This window comes from Brienomyrus brachyistius, chromosome 1 (assembly GCF_023856365.1).
Source record: "Brienomyrus brachyistius isolate T26 chromosome 1, BBRACH_0.4, whole genome shotgun sequence".
Lineage (NCBI taxonomy): Eukaryota > Metazoa > Chordata > Actinopteri > Osteoglossiformes > Mormyridae > Brienomyrus > Brienomyrus brachyistius.
Window position 1 is genome coordinate 25,796,322 of NC_064533.1, and position 14,569 is coordinate 25,810,890.

The 14,569-nt window shown below is 42.0% G+C and overlaps 1 protein-coding gene across 1 annotated transcript in view; it reads left to right on the forward strand.

Moving 5' to 3' along the window:
• The window catches only part of LOC125705370 (cadherin-7-like), a 110,978-nt gene extending 99,362 nt beyond the window's left edge, over positions 1 to 11,616 (forward strand). The window contains 2 exon segments of the mRNA XM_048971914.1: positions 1,727 to 1,978; positions 9,805 to 11,616. Of these exon segments, the coding sequence (XP_048827871.1) occupies positions 1,727 to 1,978; positions 9,805 to 10,307 (755 nt within the window). The 3' untranslated portion in view covers positions 10,308 to 11,616.
• The last annotated feature ends 2,953 nt before the right edge of the window (positions 11,617 to 14,569 follow it).

The window sequence follows — 14,569 nt, forward strand, 5'->3', positions numbered from 1 at the left end:
GATGGATTATAACTAACATCTCAATTGTATTTATTTTATAAATAAGGCCATTTACCCAATTTAAAACAGTACATAACGGTCTTCCCCAATTTAAAATGGCAAATAACCTTAAAGTACTGTAATAACACGTTTACCGTCTTTATCAATTAATTCATTAGTTTCATATTTAGCTACTAGATACAGGGTACAGGTTCTCCCCATGTCATCGTGGGATTTCTTCCGAGTACTCCGGTTTCCCCCCCACAGTCCAAAGACATGCTGAGGCTAATTGGAGTTACTAAATTGCCCATAGGAGTGCATGTGTGTGAGTGTGCCCTGTGATGGGCTGGCCCCCTCATCCTGGGTTGTTCCCTGCCTCGTGCCTATAGCTTCCGGGATAGGCTCGGGACTCCCCGCGACCCAAAAGGATAAGCGGCTTGGAAAATGGTTGGATGGATGGATAGATGGATACAGGGTACAGTATAAGTAGTTAGCATGCAAGTGCTTGTGATCCACTGCTAACTCTTTAACGGCCTTGATTGACCTATTATATCTGTAGTCTTCAGGAATTACAGCCATGCAACAGGATGCCTTTAATTCAGAACTTTATATATGTGAGATTAATTGTCTGAATATTCAAATTGCTGCATCAATAAAGCATATTCCAGTTGAGGTTTTCGCATACTCCACAGACTGCAATTATCAGCCTTAGGGTACGGTAATTGGCTTTCTGGTGGACATCCTTTGTCTCTGTAAGGCTTTCAACTGTCATTGGTGCAGAGAGCTGACTATGTAAGTCCGACAGTGAGGACTGCGTCAGCTCGGAATGATTTATAACTGCAGAGTCATGACTTTGCATTTACCTCACAGCGATCGATATTAACCACCCATCCATCCATTTCCGAAACCACTTATCCAGGTAAGGGTTGCGGTTATTTAAAATTCTGTGAATTCCCCTCCTATTCTAACGTGTTATTGTGATTTGAAATGGTTTCCCTTTGTTTTACCATGCATAATTAAGAATACAAAGTGTGGATTGTAGTGAGAAATGCGGGCTGAATCTGGAACATGAATCGACTTATATTATTAGCGAACTGCTGTAATTAATAGACAGGGCAAATGGTGCAGTGATTGCATCTCTCCTGACAGCAGCGTGCATGCTCTGCTGCAGCCACAGATGAGGCTGTGCACTGTACACAGTGATTAGGTGGGTGCCCCCAGACAGGGGGCTGATGCGGTAAGACATGCGTCAAGGGCAGCAAAAGCTGATTTCCTTCCATGGGAAAACGGTGTGCGAAGAATTTCTAGAGGCAACAGTCTGCATGTAAAAGGCAGGACCTACAGTAGGTATCACTCCATTATTATAGTGTATCCCAGAGAACGTAATCTCATATACAGCAGGCTCTCGCTATCGCTGAAATTATTGAGCTGTAGTGTTAAAAAACGAAAAAACACTTTAATATTTCAAAGTCTCATATTTTATGCCCAGTTTTCATTAGGGCGGCTCATTTCTTTATTACTTTTGCTCAGATTCCCAATAAATTCCGAAATGATTAAAATGCATTAAATGACTCTATAATAAGAACCATTTCATATCTTAAATTAAACTGAGGATGCGTTTTCATAATAATCTATAATAAATGCTGCGAGACGTGTATGAGGGAAATTAAGACGCACATTTTGGCAAAGCTCTTCGCTCAGGTGTGCGACTCACCCTGGTCTTTGATCCGCGATGTGCTTTCGACAGACAACACGGCGTCCATCATGACGAAGCGAGGCGGGTTCAGCCGGCGGGAGCAGGCCCTGTACCAGCTGCCCATCCTCATCGTGGACAGCGGCAGCCCGTCGCTGAGCAGCACCAACACGCTCTCCATCCGTGTGTGCCACTGCGACCCCGACGGTGCGGCCCAGTCCTGCAGCGCCGAAGCCTTCACGCTCTCCGCGGGACTCAGCACCGGCGCCCTTGTCGCCATTCTTGCATGCGTCCTCACCCTGTTGGGTAAGACACACGCAGCCACGCCGAGCAGCCGGTCCGCTGACAGGAGCTGACATCTTTTGTCCTTAATAACTCCGCTTTTCTTTTTACGGTGTTTAAATTGAATTACACCAGATTAGTTGACCTGCTGTGCAAATAATTCTTTAAGAAAAAAAAAAAGGCATTTATAGTTGGGGCATAGCCAGGGGAGCTTACATGCACGGGAGAAGCGCAGGGCCCTCTGTTAAAATGGGGCCTCGACTTGTTTAAAAACATTTTAACCCCACTGAGGAAAATAGCAGGGAGGAAGCCTAGCGACTGAAATACCCCCGGGGCCTCTGACCTTGGGGTATACCACAAAGCACCCCACCTTTCATCCTGCCCACTGCTCATAATTCCTCGGCCAGGACTTCAAAGGGGACCCCCGAAACGGCAACCTCTCCTCCCACTTGAGGCCTCTCCTGACCCCCCCATCCCCCCACCCCTCCTCAGTTATCCCCCCGAGACGGCAGACCTGTCACTCACCATCAAGTTCCCATTGGACTGAGTGACTGTTCTTCTGCTGGGTGTCCATTTCTCCCTTTAAACTATCATCGGGACAGAATAAAAATGACTCTGTAAGAAACGATCCGTACTGCTCAAGCCCAGATTAATGTAGAGTTGCAAAGATGGGGTGGATTTCAATCGACATTTGCCAATCTAGAATTTTTTTTTAAAGTATGGATGTTTAAAAAAACATGCTTGCAGTGATAAGCTGGTTCCATAAAATAAGATCATGCTTATTAATTAATATTTGACCTTTTACTGCTACCAGAGCTGCATTCTTCTATACGGTTGACATTTTACACACAATGCAGCAACAGAAGTACCTCACTGAAAAAATGTTTAATCTGCTCTAGAACCTTTCCTTTCCATTATTGCACTAATTGTTACACCGAGTTCCATTTAGCTATAACAATAGTAACTTGAGTGCTGTTGGGATTTGCTGTTATTCCCCTGGGTGCAGATTTGAGGCTGTGTGTGTGTGTGTGTGTGTGTGTATGTGTGTGTCCAAATATCCCACAATGTGATACAAACCGGATATTTTGATGTTGTGGGGATATTCAATTTTATAGAAATCTGTGACTGCAATCAAAAAAACTAAAAATTCCAAAAGGCCTGTATTTTGTTTGCTTACTTTTGGTTCAAGTTAGGGCTGAGTAGGGTTAAGGTTGTCATTTTTGGGATTAGGGTTTAGCCCATACAAATGAATGGACGGTCCCCACAATTATATGAGTACAGGTCTATGTGTGTGTGTGTGTGTGTGTGTGTGTGTGTGTGTGTGTGTGTGAGTGTGCGCATGCAGCTCAGCATGACATGGTCCATTAAATGATAGATAGATAGATAGATAGATAGATAGATAGATAGATAGATAGATAGATAGATAGTTTTAAGCGTGTAATGAATGTAGGTATGTCCTTGACAGCAGGTACTGTATATACACTAGGGGACACTGACAGCAGAGTCATCCGTGTGCTACTTACACAGCGATGCATACTTTGGAAGAGCAATCAATCTGACTGCTACGTCACTATCTCAGTCCAAGCAGTCTTAACAGTATAATTACCTTATCAAACATAGTCTATGTCCAGGGGCGGGGCCAAGGGGGGCACTGGCCCCAACTGAAAACTGATTGGCCCCTATAGTGGCCGCTCCACTGTCACTCACTGACTCAAAACATATTATTGGCTAATGATAAGTATGAGTTATGGCCACTATATGCACCCCTCACCTTAAAATATCCTAGGCTCACCCCCGCATATCCCAGCCTTTAAGCTTTCAGTGATGTATTTGATGCCCCGTAAGCAGAACTCTCACTAGGGTCCCATTGTTTGTGGACTATGAACAGCCTGATTAGGCAGTTATGTGTTATACTGACCTACAAAAGGCAAAACACAGGAACTACATCAACACTTGGGAAAAAGGCATTTTCCTTGCTGTTTTTGTAGTTACTGAAATTTTTACATTTTTCTTTTTTTACAATTTTCAAAACCAAGCATAACTGAACAGAGATATTTTGATACAAGATGTTTGAAGAGCCTAAAATATGTGATTTCTCAATCATCCATCCATAAATCAATCCATCCATCCATCCATCCATCAATCATCTAACCATCTAATTCAGGATCCAAGCAGATCCCAGCACCAAATATCACTAATCCTCTGGTTTATTCTTTGATCACTGGGAAATCCTGGCAGGGTCTGGAGTACCCAAAACATTTTGAAACTCTTCCATATATTTTCTCCTTGAGACAAGGGCCACGAGGATCAGAGCACTGCAGGAATGCTTATTTCAGGCTTAGTAAATCACAGGACTCCCCCAAGCTCCCCCCATCACGGAGAAGAAAATGAGCAGAAACCCTCAGAATTTCCATTCAAGGTCAGGCGTGGGGAGGAAAGAAAATCAACATGAAAATCGCCATTTTCCCCAATACCAGTCATCAGGAAATATGCTTTGTGGGGAAAATCATCACGCAGTTTTGTTCTTTTCCTCAAGGGCAGTGATTTTAGTTCCTGTTTTAAAGAGTATAATGTAAAGGTGTTTAATTCTTGCCAACAGGGCTGCCCATAAGGGGAGAGAAGGGGGAACACTTTCACAGACACTAGGGGGAGTCCAGCCTCGGGGAAAAAGGAATGAGCGATCTGGGAATGCCAGCCCCCCATCCCGCATGGGAAATTTTATCGTCAGCATCCTGCTTTGGCTCGGAAAAACTTATCGTCAGCGCCCCCATGGCAAATTTAATCCGCCCCAGGCAAAATTCAAATTTTGCTTAGGAACCTGAGAAGGGCTAGGCTGGCCCTGGGGGTGGGGGGGCTGGGTTGGGGGGGGCAGCCAAGACTTTGTGCATCCATGCCTGTCAGTACAAATCACTTAAAAAAATGTAAACAAATAACATTTGAGACAACTGGCTACTACTGCATTTCAGGCACAAGCCACTTAATGGGTCGAGGTATGGATGTGTACCAGAGGATTGCAAAAGATTTTTCACGGTCACGTTACTTAGTGTTATTACTTCCTTATCAGTCCAATAGGAAGCTGACACCTCCCTCACCCCTTCTCAAAGTGTAACGCCCTGTTTGTGTCTCCCGGCCAACCCACGTAGGTTGGGGCTGCCACCTCAAAAAAGCCAGATCGCTGAAGGGCAGCGTGGACGTTGGCGAGCTGATGGCCGTGTCAGTGACAGCAGCCGTTATCACCCCTGTTCTGGCCCTTTCGCCCTCATTACACCTAAGCTATGAAATTGGGGAGGTAATAGGGTCACGGCAATGTGTGCTCATAGGGCATAATCAGAGCACAATCTTAAGTAGCCGCACTACCAATTCCACACCCTTGTCTGAGACACGCTTCCACACAGGAAGGACAATTTATAGGGGACGGAATACGAGGTACTGCCCTCAGCTGACTTGCAGGCATCTTGCCCTCGGTTTATTTGGTTTTACATTTGCACTTCACACAGTCGTAATTCCCTATCGACTGCTTGGAAAGATGTAGATTGAAGTGATGTGTCCCGGGACTCTGGAGTAAATAACGGCTCTAGGTAAATACAGAGCAATATGTGAAAATCCGGCCCGTTTGAAGCGCAAAACTAATTCGATACTTAAATTGCCATTTGCTTTTCTGACTAGGAGCAGTTAGAGCATATCAGAGTAACCAGAGATTGAATCTAAAATGCAAAAGTGTCAGAGTATGTTTAAAAATATTGGGAAAGATTAGCAAGTCAGTATTAAATGATCTTTCTAGAGCAGTAGGCAAGATAGCAGAAGTGAATTAGGACAGTATTGCTGTTGTCAGGTATGTGTATTATCCAATTTAATGTTTATTCCTGGGTGGCATGGTGGTGCAGTGGTTAGCACTGTTGCCTCACACCTCTGGGACCTGGGTTCGAGTCTCCGCCTGGGTCACATGTGTGTGGAGTTTGCATGTTCTCCCCATGTCGTCGTGGGGTTTCCTCCAGGTACTCTAGTTTCCCCCCACAGTCTAAAAACAAAAAACATGCTGAGGCTAATTGGAGTTGCCCATAGGTGTGCATGTGTGAGTGAATGGTGTGTGAGTCCAATAGGATAAGCGGTCCGGAAAATGGATGGATGGATAATAGTCCCTGACTGCTGCTGATCAGCTGACTGACTGATCCCTGGCTATCAAAGACCGTCACAGAGAACATGGAGGCCAAGTTAGCGACACAGCCAGAGTCTTAGATGCTGCTGCTAATTTTTGAGACTCGCCTGACAACCGGGCACTTTTTTCCTCAGCTGCATATCGATTGCGTTTGATGGATTTTTTTTTCCTCCCTTCCATTCAACAGAGGCAACAACTGAGCACCGTGTTAAATTGATCCATTTCATACCTGAACCTGTGTCTCATTTCGGCGCGTAGTAAAATGTGAGGATCTCAAACGCGAGCTGCCTTCCAGCTTCGGTGACTTACTCCCCCCACATGTGTAATATGCAAGCACACCTCTGCTCATAGGAGGGGAGCTGCAAATTGGGCACTATCCATTGTTTCTGGAATACCTGTCACAAATCTGACTCTGCCCCTTGCCACATCCTTGTCATTTTCAGGGAAGAATTGACAGATCGGTGTTTTTTTTTTCCTTTTGTTTTTTTGACTGGCACACTTGAATCAATAACATCCTTATTAATAAAAATGACAGCAGTTGTCTGTTAGTCTCTTTTTTAGCAGGATAAACTATTTTGTCACATTTCCTCCTTTTCTAGAGGCTAGGAAAACCGTAGCTAACATGAGGTGAAAATTACACACCGTGATAAAGCGCAGAGTGATAATTAGTGCAGAGCACACATTTCATTCCTTGATGCCCTCCCCGGTCTTTAATTAGTTTGTTTATTTTAGCCAGTTCGATAAACCGCCTCTCCGTTTTCGAGCAGTGCGTTCCCGGGACTGAAGTGTCCCATTAGGGCAATTATACGCAAAGGAGTTATAGACGCGACAAGTCCTGTTCTGAAATTCCTATGACTTTTTTATCCCTGTTTTCCTGTTTTCTGTCATTTTCCGTTTGATTGTGTGGCGGAAGATGCCCCCCCCCCCCCCCTTTTCTTTTTCCTACGCTTGGTCTGTCTAATGGAGGGAAAGTGGAAAAGGCTGGGGGAAGATATATGAGTCTATGGAGCAGTATTTCAGACTGTCTTGTGCCAGCACTGATGGATGGATCATTAGACAGGTCTGTTCGCCCCAGCGCGGGTGGCTATTTCCAGCTCTAATACATCCACTGGGATGGGGAGGAGCCGTCACAAAGTTGCTGAAAGTCTCGCAGGACTAGCTCTCGCCTCTCTCCGCATTTCCTCCCTCTGCCGCCCGTGAGCCCGTGCCAGAAGTGTGTAGTCTGCCTTTTTATGGCTGCTCTTCTGCTCCCGTATTAGAAAAATTAGTCACCAAATTTATCTCTGAGCCCAGCACATCAGCTGCCGTGTTCTCCTGCTTCTCTCCGCGTTAGCATTTCCGACAAACCGCCGTCTGGCTCATGCCTTTGCGGATGCATTTTTAAATCATTTGGCTCCATGGCTTTTGCGCGGTCCTGTCACAGGAGGCGTCGTGCTTATAATAGCTAAGTAGATGCTTATCGTTCAGGGAGGCACCCTACAAAAAAATACTTAAACAGTGACTCATTACAGTGAAAGATAACATCTGCGGTATATTTTTATGCTTTCTTATTTTGAGATGTTGTTTTATATAATGCGATGAGTGTTGGAGAAAAGTTTAACACAGAAAGGACAAACATACCTCTAATAGCAAAATAATATATATAAACAACTGAATAACAACAAATAAGGCAAAAATGCTTGATAGTAATATTAACAGGATGGAAAACGTCTAGGTATAACTATCTATCTTGGTGTCATCAAGTCCATATTACAGTCTATGAATGAGATAAACTAATATATGATGACAGACTGATTGATGTATGTTGGTTATTCCATGACGCGGTTGCATGAGTAATGATGTGGCCTCCGGGTTTGGGGTTGCCATTCTGCCCCACGTCTGTGTCCAGTATGTACGTTCTTTCCACCTTTGTTTGGGTTCTCTCCCACAGCCCAAAAACATGATTTACTGTAGGTTGATTTATATAAATTTTGTATATCTGTGTGTGTGTATGTGTGTGTCTGAATTATGTTTATATTACATTGTGGAGGGCATTTGGTCCCCACAATGTAATAAAAACTTGTTATTTTGATATTGTGGGGACCATTTTTCAGGTCCCCACAAAGATCTATGAATGCAATCAAAATGCCAAAAGTCTTGTATTTTGTTTGCTTACTTATGGGCAAGGTTAGGGATGGGTAGGGCTTAAGGTTGTCATTGTTGGGATTAGAGTTTTCCCCATATAAATGAATGGAGAGTCCCCACAAAGATATAATTACATAATTACAAAGCTGTCTGTCCGTGTATATATGCGCATGTGTGTCTGGGTATGTATGTGGGAGGCTGGGTGGGCTGTACATATGTATCTTGGATCTAGCATTTTCTTGGTTCTTGTCATCATTGGTGGTGTGTGTCCTGCTTTCCCAGTTTTTAGCAAATATAAATAGACAAAGCTTTTACTTTGCTGTTGTTTTTCTAACTATGGGCGGCGGAGCCTAACTGAGATATTCAGTACTGAGGAAAGGATGCTAACATGTGTTACCATAAATTTGAGTTGTGTGTGTGTATGCGTGTGTGTTTATGTCTGTGTGTGTGTGTGCGCGCGCGCGTCTGTGTGTGAGTGGGTATATCTTACCTTATGGGGACACAATATCCCCATTTGTTTCCATTATTGGAAAACTCAATTTAATAAAAAAATCTGTGACTGTAATGAAAAAAACAAAAAATGTATTTTGCTTGGTTACTATGGTTATAGTTAGGGAAGAGTAGGGGTTAGGGTTATCATAGTTAGCGTTAACATTTTGCCTATAGAAATGAATGATATGATAAAGATATGTTTACCCGACGTGTGTGTGTGTGTGTGTGTGTGTTTTTTTTTCTTGATGTCCTATGATTACGCAGCAAAATGTCCAGGGTGCACCCTGCCTCATGCTGGAAGAGAATCCAGGCTCACTATAATCCTGCATCAGATAGCAATTCTGGGAAGATTAATGGATACGTCATCATTTCTGTTGCATTGATATATTAGCTGGTGTGTCAGATGTTTTAGTTCAATGTACATTATTACAAATTTTGCTGTTGTCTATACATAGGGAAGCCTGACAGGTTAAGTATTGTTGTATTTGTCCCTGCAACAGCATATTAACTTCTGAGATTTTAACTTGCAACTTTTTGGTCAAGAGGTTCACTCTTCAACAAGCGTCTTCATTCTTGTTATTCTGTTTCTTGCAGTCTGTTTTCCACCCATTAAAAATAGGGACAGTACAGAGACATTTCCCAAGGCAAACAAAACTCTTCAAGGCTGCAGAATAACATGGGCTGCTCTGAAAGGTTTTCAGCGCTGCTGTACAGGCTTTGTTGTGTAATCCAACAATAGCTTTTTCTTTTTTTTTGTCATCCCCATTATTTCATTGCCAGTGGAGATTTTTTTTTTTTTTGTTGGCACGAGGAATCATTCATCTGCTGAAAGAGTCCCTACTTTTAATAATGAAGTCTGAAAAAGTCAAAGAGTGAACATGGAAATATGCTTTCAGTTCAAGATAATATGATTATAATACTGGGCAATATTATAAGGAAATAGATTTGACTTAATAATATTTAAACAGTTATAAACAGCTTAAGTTTCTTGTATCTATATATAATCCAAATTGTTAAAAGACTCTGATGTATGTGTAGATTAGATCCTTACTAGTCCACTGTTTCTCCTCCGCTGCAGTGTTTGTCTTGCTGATTGTGACGATGCAGCGACGGAGGAAGGAGCCTCTGACGCTGGAAGAAGAGCGAGACGTCCGGGAGAACATTGTGCGCTATGACGACGAGGGGGGGGGAGAGGAGGATACAGAAGCCTTCGACATGGTGGCCCTACGCAACCTCAATGTCATCCAAGATCCCAAAGCCCGCCGGGACGTGTCCCCTGACTTGCCCACCCTCTTCACCTCGCGGCTCGCGTACAAGACCCTACCGGACAATGTCATCTTCCGAGAGTTCATCTGGGACCGGCTGAAGGATGCCGATGTGGATCCGTCGGCTCCCCCATATGACTCCCTGCAAACATACGCCTTCGAGGGTAGTGGCTCGGTGGCAGAGTCCCTCAGCTCGCTGGAGTCGTTGAGCATAGACTCCGACCAGAACTATGACTATCTCAGCGAATGGGGACCGCAGTTCAAGAAGCTAGCTGACCTGTACGGCAGCAGCGAGGGCAGGAATTTGTTCTCTTAGCCCCATTTTCAAACACTCCCTTTTTCGACTGACTGCGGAATTTGAATCCCATGAGAGGGAAGCTAACATGAAACATTAAGCTACTACCGAAAAAAAAATAAAAAACGAAGATGAGGGAAACATCCAGCAGAAGACATTTGAATGATGTATTTAACGATTTTCTGTGCTATTTACATGGATGCTCAAAGAGAAACTTTGGATGTGTTGACTGTGATGAAAACGATGCTTAAAAAATGAAGCAATTAAGGCAAAGACATAAGCTAGGCGTTGTACTGAGAATTATCCTGGGACATTGTCAAGCTGACAGATTAGGCTGAACCCTGCGTAGTGACACCGGTTCCCTCATTTTACAGCTGGCCAAAGTGCCAGCATAACTGTTGTTCGCTAAATGCTAGAATGCTAATTACTGCTTTTTTTGTCCTCAAAATGATGACTTTATTTCAAAGTGTTTTTTTTTTATTTCTTTTGTGGCTAGTCAGTGCAAGGGCAGTTTAATCAGTTCAGTGATCATTAAAGTGTTCACAATCAGTGGTTGTATTTTTTTTTCTTTTTTTTCCTCAAAAAAACCTTTTTTAAGGAAAAAAAATCTAAATGTTATGTTATAAATGTGGGTTTTCAGCTTGGATTTTACTGTGGGGGGAAAAAGTGTCTGACAGAGGTTCCTGAAGTAATTGCTCTCTTACTATGTAAAGGAAGCTTTATATTCCTTTCATTGTCTCCTAGCAAACAGGCACCAATGCAGTTACACACTGTTTAGATATTCCGACGCCTTATCTGATTGGTACAAAAGTGTAGCTCATACTCATTTTCTTTTACTAAAGGTTTGACTGCTTGACAGTGATGCTATTGTTTTCAGCAAGGCAAACACATCCTCTAAGTGTGTGTTCTTGGGCCTGGTTCTTTCATGTTGTCAAGTGAAAATTGTAGAAAATACTTCACACCCAGTGACTCTCTGCTCTCCGGTCTGCTCTTAATTTTATTATCCGAAATTCAGCGTCGGGTTTCACAGAGCGTTGGCATCGCCCGCTATTTCGGATGCATTCGTGGTTGCAGATTTTACTGATTTTTACCGATCAAGCACTTACAATGAAGTCAAGGACATCCACAAGTCCTGTCTACCTTATCTAAATATATATTAATAACAAAAAAGTTATTCAGTACCAAAGTAGAAGTCAGGAGTTGAATGTTTTTGCTACAAAGGTGTTTTGAATTTGACTGTTGATTTCTTTTTCTTGTTTATTACAACAGCAATGTTTACAACAGAACAAATACTTCTTTCATTTTGCAAGGCAAAATTTGTGTGACTGATGTTTTTCCAGTTTGCTCAAAATAAAAAGAACATTTGTTTCTTCAAAATGCTGCAGCCCACTTCCTTTCAACATGAAAAACAAATCGCATACTGTAAAGTTATCAAAGTGAGGCAGATACAAGATGGGGTGTACGGGCAGATCTTCACCAGCACAGAAAAAATGTGACAGATCACCTACGCACCTTCTACAACGGGCAGCTTTGGCGAATGCTAAAGTTCTACCCGGACCCTGTGAATTGAACGAGCTCTACATTTTTCAGAGCTTCATGAACCCGCCTGCTTGACAGGAGAGTTACGCGCAGATAGAAGATTGGGCTTTGCAATCAAGGGAAAGTAGCACAGGATCACAAAGCCAAACCTCTTACAAATTAGCCGGGCATTTTTATGTGAGCGGTGAGGGTCCTGTTTTACGGCACCTTAACTCCTTTGAGGATGATGTGCCACATGCTTATGGCATCTGAAGGAGACGCAATCTGTGAAAATGATATATATCTGGAATTTGAATCTTCTGTGTCTCTTGGCAAGCCAAAAATGTGACGGATGGGGCTATTTCATTCAAAATTCAGTTTAAAAAAATTCTAAAATAAAAATCTAAATAAATTAAGAAGTCATTTAAATGAAAGAAACCATAGCTTCTGGAAGACATAGAAAAAAAGATTGATCCGTCATCCACTCTGTGCCAAACTCTCCAGCATGACTGGACTTTCATCCGAATATATCTGGCTGACTTGAAAATGTAGTTCTTATTGTAAATTTGTGCAAATTAATAATTATGTATATTTAAATAAGAAGGGCAGCATGATAGGTTAGTGGGGACGACCAATCACGTATGGATTAGGAATTTGAATGCTATGTCTACTCTGTGTGTGTGTGTGTGTTTTGTTTTTCTTGATGCCCTATGATTAGATGAATAGGCAGTACAATGTTCACGGTGTACCCTGTATATATTATTTTGTAATATGATTAAAACCTGCTATTTGACATTGTGGGGAACATTTTCCTGTCTCCACAACGGGAAAATTTTACCAAAATGTGTGACAGCAATCAAAATACTAAAAATGTCAAAAGTTTTGTATTTTGTTTGGTTACTTGTGGTTAAGATTAGGGATGGGTTAGGGTTAAGGGTGTTATTGGGATTAGGGTTATACCTATAGAAACTAACTCCAAAAAAGTGTTGGTTTCCTCCAGGTTCTCCAGTTTCATGCAAAACAGGGTGCTCAGTGAATCGGTGACTCTAAATTGTCCATCATGAGGGATGTGTGAGCACAGCCTGTGATAGACAGAGTGTGCGGGTGTTTCCCAGCCTTCGGCCTGTGTTACCTGGGGCCTGTACAGGATAAGCTTTTGGAAGATTAACGGATGATATGGTAAATATACAATCATTAAAATGCAGAGAGATCAGGACACTTACAGGAATACATATATTTTTTCTCATCTTTTCTGCAATTAACCATGAGAAATGATAAATAAAATGCTCCCAGAAATTCATTTATTTAATACTTAGCAATTATCTCATAAGTTGCTGCATTTATTCCCTAAGGTAATAACATTTCTTAATTACTCAAAGAATATTGCTGTAATTTTAAAGGAGATAATGGAAATTAATGATACTCAATGAATTGCATAGATGCCTTGCAGGTAAATAGATTTCTTAAGTGGTTTGTGATCTTAAAAGCAAATCTAAGTTTGCACAAATAATAATAATTTCACTTAATTAACAAATAAACACAAAATGAAGGAAAAAAATATTTTTTATTGAATATTTGAGACACCTGGGGTCACCAAAATCAGTTTTGACAGGAATGTGGAATAAATTGACTGGATGGCATCTTTCTAAGAAGAAAGATCATGTAGTGCCGATCGTCTAAAATGCATGTTTATTGATTTATTTTACACACTTTAATTGCTTGTTTCTTTAGTGTAGAGCATTTACTGCTTTTTAAGCTCCTTTAGGTGGAAATACACCATGTCAGCAGACTGCATTATTCGGTTTTCGCGAAACTATCTGCTCATCTTATCTTCTACAGCAAAGGCAACCCTCCCTAACAATACTTCTCCATGCTTGGCAGCTGTAATGACCATTGTTCTCCATCGATTGAGCCTCGAGGCAATTAACAGTCGACAGCTGAAGAAGACAGAGAAGCAACCACGAAAGGAGGTGCAGAGACTGGATCCTGTTGTGGTTCTTCTGTGATCTGAGTAGAAAGAAAACTAAAACTAAAAAACGGCAAAGGCCAGTGAGGCCGAGTACTCAGTCAGACGAGGTATCCAAGAGATCGAGGACGAGGAAAGAAAAGCCTCTGAAATGCTCAAACTCAGGGCAGAGATGGTGAACACGCCAGGCAGGCTGGAGACCCAGGTCAGGCAGGGTAAAAATAAGGGTCATGATCCAGACAATCTACTCCAGATAGCAAATCTTTGACTTGAGAATTATATAAGGCGGTGAAGACAAAACACAGCTGTTCATTTATTATGTTGCTCAAAACTCTTTCGCTAAATTTATGTGTGTGCGTGTATACAGTATATATATATATATATATATATACACACACACACACACACACACATAAATTTAGCGAAAGAGTTTTGAGCAACATAATAAATGTTGAATCCTACACTAAGTTTTATTCCTTAAAAATTAATTCTCTCTAAAATCGAATCATTTCATTTTTTCCCGCTACCCTGCAGAGGCGGGATTATAACCCCCTACCCCTCCAGGTGTCAGGCTACAGTGCCACCTTGTGAACCACTCTGCCATGCACTTGTTCTTCTCAATGACCATCACAAAGTATTTGTCGAATATGATGCAACACAAATAGTTTTGGCAGAAAACACTACTGATTTTCCAGTTGCCAAATCAAACAATTTTGCCAGAAAATAAAGTAGACATCGTGTGCAATGAAGACACAACGGTCATGAAATTGGCAGGTTTATTTATGAAGTTAGTAAAAGC